At 59.3% G+C, this 5,233-nt stretch overlaps 1 protein-coding gene across 1 annotated transcript; it reads left to right on the forward strand.

The window, feature by feature from the left end:
- The first annotated feature begins 1,459 nt into the window (after positions 1 to 1,459).
- Positions 1,460 to 5,073, forward strand: AQP10 (aquaporin 10). The gene is made up of 6 exons (XM_086693231.1): positions 1,460 to 1,591; positions 1,958 to 2,577; positions 3,097 to 3,234; positions 3,333 to 3,451; positions 3,701 to 3,918; positions 4,367 to 5,073. The coding sequence occupies exons 1-6, from the start codon at positions 1,524 to 1,526 to the stop codon at positions 4,518 to 4,520; spliced, it is 1,317 nt and encodes a 438-aa protein (XP_086549357.1). The 5' UTR covers positions 1,460 to 1,523; the 3' UTR covers positions 4,521 to 5,073.
- Positions 5,074 to 5,233: the final 160 nt, after the last annotated feature.

Here is a 5,233-nt window from a genome sequence, read left to right on the forward strand (position 1 = left end):
GAATATTTACTTCTAACCTGAAAGACCCACCATATGCTAAATACCAAGGATGAAAATAAACCCACTATTTCAGAACGCTCGAGACAAAGGAAAAATCTGAATAAGGGAGGGTTCAGAGGAATCGAGATTCAAGATTCTCAGTTGCATCTACCCAGATGTCCCCATTTCAGATGTCGGGATCCTACCCTAACCTCCTCAAGGTTAGGGTCCTAAAATACCTAGCCTTGGCCTAGGAAGCCTGGGGCTGAGAATTCTTCCTCAACAATTAACATTGGAGCTGGCCCTCCACTCTGATGCCCACTGGATACAGGTTAGGCTTCCCTTAAGGGCTGTCGTGGGGCCACCTGGTTTCACAGTCTGCCTGGACTTGATCAGTTCTGTGGACTTAGTTTCTATTTCCTTCAGGCTCTCAACTGCTGCAGAGACCATTAACGCATATCCTTTCAACCAGTAACCCCTCGCAGCCGGCCACTGCTGACAATTTTCATAACTGTCCCACCTCAGCAAGCTAGAGACTATCAGTATTCTACCTACTACCGTGGGTTCTTGCCAGCCAGACTGTGAACAGTCACCCAGATTCATTCTAGAATTTGTGGAACCACGTCTGAAACCAACAGGCTTAAATTGGGTTCCTTGGAGAAAGACTCCAACGAGAAGCTACGTGAACAAGGTTTACTGGGAAGTGCTAGTGCTCGCGGGATGCACCTGTAAGGAAGTGAGGAAGGCAAGGTTAGGCAAACGGGGAAACTGACACGCAATGAGGTTACAAGAGAGGCTTCGGCCGATCCTGTGGGGAACTTGGAAGTTGGAGTGGCCCCTTCAGGGTCGTTCCATATTGAGACAGAGAGGCCAGGTCTTTGTATCCCGCATCAACCGTCGTCGACAGGCCCTACAGGAGGGCGTGTGACCTTGGGTGAGGCTGTGTCCTGCCATGGGAGGCATTGCCATGAGGGAAGCAGCTGTGTGCAATCAGCATCTGATATTCCCAGCAGCTGGGAAATGGGTGCATTGGTCCCAAACAGGGCATCCGGGTAGAGCATTTTACCCACGAAACCTAGTAAAGGAGTATCGTGAACAGATGTGCCCAGGACTGTGCCAGAGCCCGTGGCCCAGTGCTCGAGAACCTCATGAACTATATACGGGATTTTGTAAATGTATGTGTTTCCACCTACCGGCACATAAGCTCTAGAAGAGCGGGCAATGTGTTTGCTTATCGCCGCTTCTCCAGCGTCTAGAATTTGACTCCTAGTTGAATGAACCTAACTGGAGGCCTGCAATAAGAACCAGGAAGTTGCTGTGTGTTAGGCGGAATCTGGGGGTGACAAGCATCCAGAGAAAGGGAGGTGGGGCTCGGTGGGAGTGTGAAGCACTCGTCTGGAGCCAAGGCAGAGCTAGGGCACTCTAACCGAGGTGGGACTCCGCATGAGGGAAGCGCAAGCATCGCATGAGCGGGTTTTCTTTCTGCAGTCTCCGGTCTTCAGCCCAGCCTCTCTGGATGCCCGTGGCGTTCTGCAAGCATCCAGATGGTTGGGGGGAAAGCTTCATGTTCCACACGAGTGACATTGTGCAACAGGGGACGGAGAGTCAGAAGGTCTGGATCTGAATTCAGACGTCTCCCTTAAGTAGCTGCGCGGCCTTGGCGAGTCCTGAGGCTCTCCAGATCACCAGGGGCGGGGCGGGAGCAGGTTGCTGAGGCCAAGGGCTGGCACAGGATACTTCCTCCGACCCATCGGCACAGGAGGGGGCTACTCCTGGGAGGAACGGGGATGACAGATGGAAGAGACACAGCCTGGGCAAACTCCAGGCTCTGGTCCAAGAGCCGGCCCTTGGACATTCTCCTGTTATCTCTACTATCTCTACGCTCGCTAGCCTACACACGTGTGCAGACATTGCTGTTCAGGCGCTGCGCTAATTGGTTTTAAAGTCTTTCCCTTATCATTCCCCCGCTCCCTGGCAGGCAGTGGTTGTGGTTGTGTGGCAGCAGCCGGAGACAAGGCGTCCCCACCATGTTGCAGAGCCAGCCCTTGGCCGACGTCAAGGGCCGGCTCCGGATCCGCAGCCACCTGGCCCGGCAGTGCCTGGCAGAGTTTCTGGGTGTATTTGTGCTCATGGTAGGCCGGGTAACGGGGGAAGGAAAGAGGGGAGGAGGGCGAACGTTTCTGCCTCTGTCTCTTCCTCCTGGTGTCTCACTTCATTCAACTATGCATCATTTCTGTCCCTGCCCTTGTCCCTTCGGTTCCAGCCCCCGTCCATCTCTCCCTTCCCAGTCTTCACTGCTCCCCCACAGCTCCTCTGTTTCCTTTCCCTCTATTGCTCCTCCCCCTTTCCTGCTGACCCCTCGTTACTTTGGTGCCCTCTCTCTCTCAGCTGCTCCCCTTCCCAGCCTTGCTCCAGGCTTCCAGGCTCCCCATGCCTGGTCTTCCGCTCCTCATCTTCCCTCTCCCCACCAGTTGCTCACCCAGGGGGCTGGAGCCCAGGCTGTCACCAGTGGAGAAACGAAAGGCAACTTCTTCACCATGTTTCTGGCTGGCTCTCTGGCCGTGACCATAGCCATCTACGTGGGTGGGAACGTTTCAGGTGAGGAGGGTGGGGTCTGGCCACGTGCGTGTGTGAGCGTGTGGTGACGGTGACTCATGGACTTGTCTCCTTGAGCTTGACTAGTGCCCTGGACCCAGATATGCCTTGGCCCGGGCCAGCCCCTCCCCTCCATGTCTCTCCCCTCCACTCACCTAGGCAGGGAGCTGTGGCAAGGCTTTAGGGTAAGTGTGTCTTCTCGTGTCCCCCGCCTGAAGGCCTCGGTGTCATCTTGCCCCGGGGCCTCACCTTCTTGTGCCCCAGGCACGTGCTGTGCCAGGGGCCAGTGTGTCTGCCTTGAGCCCCATCACAAGACACAAACACATAGTAGAAAGAGCGGGCAGACCCTGGGCTTTACTGTGTGAGCTCAGCAAGCTGCAGAATGTCTCAGAGCTGAGCCGCTCACCCGGTGGGGACAAGTAACATCTGCCTTGGGAGTTGTGACACAACGGCAGCGGGACCTGGTGAGCACCAGGAGGCCACACCTAACGGATGTTGGTTTTCTCTTCCCGATCCTTGAAGGGGCCCACCTGAACCCAGCCTTCTCCCTGGCCATGTGCCTGCTGGGACGCCTCCCCTGGGCCAAGTTCCCCGTTTACTGCTTGGTGCAGCTTCTGTCTGCTTTCTGTGCCTCTGGAGCCACCTATGCTGTCTACTACGGTAACAGGGTCGGGGCCGTCTGGGTGTGGCCGGGACTGCCTTGCAATGGTTTTGAATGGACAAAGATGGAAGTCCTGAGCCTCCCCTGCCTCCTGCAGATGCCCTACAGAACTACACAGGCGGGAACCTGACAGTGACTGGCCCCAAGGAGACCGCCTCCATCTTTGCCACCTATCCTGCCCCTTACCTGTCCCTGAACAATGGCTTCCTGGATCAGGTAGGTGTGAGGGGGAGACCTGGGAAGGCCCCAGTCTTTGCCCTTGTCCCCTGGGCTCCCAGACTACTTATTGTTCGGGCTCCGGGTGGGATACGGGGTTGAGTCTGTCTCTGTAGCACCCCCACCCCAGTTGCCTGCGTTGGGCAAAGTCAGAGGACATGAGGTGGTGGCCTAGGGTCCTTGGGAGAGAAGGGGCAGCTGGGTCATCTGACGGCTTATGGGGGCCCCTCTGCCTCTGTGGACTCCAAGGTGCTGGGCACGGGGATCCTGATTGTGGGGATCCTGGCCATCCTGGACACACGGAACAAGGGAGTGCCTGCAGGTCTGGAGCCTGTGGCTGTGGGGCTGCTGATCCTGGCCATCGGGCTATCCCTGGGTGCCAACTGTGGGTTCCCACTCAACCCTGCCCGGGACCTGGGCCCACGGCTTTTCACCTACGTGGCTGGCTGGGGCCCTGACGTCTTCAGGTGAGAGACAGCCTCGCCCCTCCCCTGATACCTCTGAGTCTGGGTCCCCAGCTCTCTCCTCTTCCCTAGTCCTCGGGGACTCAGGACAATGCCCCTCATCTAAGTCCTGCTTCTCCTTTTCTCCCTCACCCCTTCTTCTCTCCTCCACCCTTTCTCCGGAAACAGTAGAGGCTGTGTTCTCAGGCACGTCTGTCCTGTTACCTTTTGGCATTGGGACCGCATCACAAGATGGGTATATTCAGATAATTCCCCGAGGCAAGAGGCTGGACCAAGCTCTCCTGGGGTCTCCTCTCTAACCGCTGTGCTTCGTTGCCAAGACTTGCTCTTCCCGGCGTCCATCCCCCCCCCCGGGGCTGCTTTAGGGAGGTTCTCTTGTTACCGCCCCTGGTCCTTCAGGGAGAGGCTAGAGGACTCCCCCTGAAGCCTTCCTTATGTCCCTCTCTTGCAGTGCTGGTAATGGCTGGTGGTGGGTGCCTGTGGTGGCCCCTCTGGTGGGGGCGACTCTTGGCACAGCCACGTACCAGCTGCTGGTGGCTCTCCACCACCCCGAGGAGAAGTCAGAGCCGGCTCAGGATCTAGAGTTTGCCCAACATACAGCCTGAGGCCTGGAAACTCCTGCCTCTGCCCTGTTGCCGCAGCGTGAGCTCTGATCCCGACACGGAGCCCTCGCCTCACTTGTGGACGCTGAAGTGGGGCCGCAGATCCGGGACGGTGGCCAGAGGACGGCTTCCTCCCAAACTGGGAGGGCGAACTGGGAGGGCCAGGCCCCTGCTGCCCTCCACACCCCGGCAGGTCTTCGGACCCTGGGGGCCTCCGCGGACACAGTGCCTCAAAGCGGCCGCCAGAGGGTGCGCCCGGGGAGGCCTGGGGGAGGCCGGGGGAGGGGCGCTTCCCGCGGAGCTCGGCCCCCTCCCGGGCTCCCGGCCCCAGAACCTCGGCGCGGCCGCGCTGCCCTCGCGGGGCGGCTTCCCCCACATGGGGAGGGGGCGCAAGGGGGGAAACTGAGGCACGGCCCAGTGCCCAGGCGCTCCGGCCGTCCTTCCCGGAGAGGGGTGCGGACCCCGGCCCGGGGGCGCGCGTGGGGGGAGGGTCCTCGCTGCCCCGCCACGCGCCCCCGGCCCCCTCTCCTCCGAATAAAAACGTCCCGGCTCTCTATCCCCGGCTGACTCGGCTTTTTGGGGTGGGGGCCACGGCCTCGGAAGGCCTAAGACCCCTCCGGCGCCCCGCATAAAGATGGCGGCTCCGCCTCTCCACCCCTCCCCCCTCCCCAAAACCCCCTCCCGCCCCCCGCCTCTGCCGCCGCCTCCGTCACTTC

Source organism: Puma concolor, chromosome E4 (genome assembly GCF_028749965.1).
Source record: "Puma concolor isolate L17-30 chromosome E4, mPumCon1.1.hap2, whole genome shotgun sequence".
In the NCBI taxonomy this organism is placed as follows: domain Eukaryota; kingdom Metazoa; phylum Chordata; class Mammalia; order Carnivora; family Felidae; genus Puma; species Puma concolor.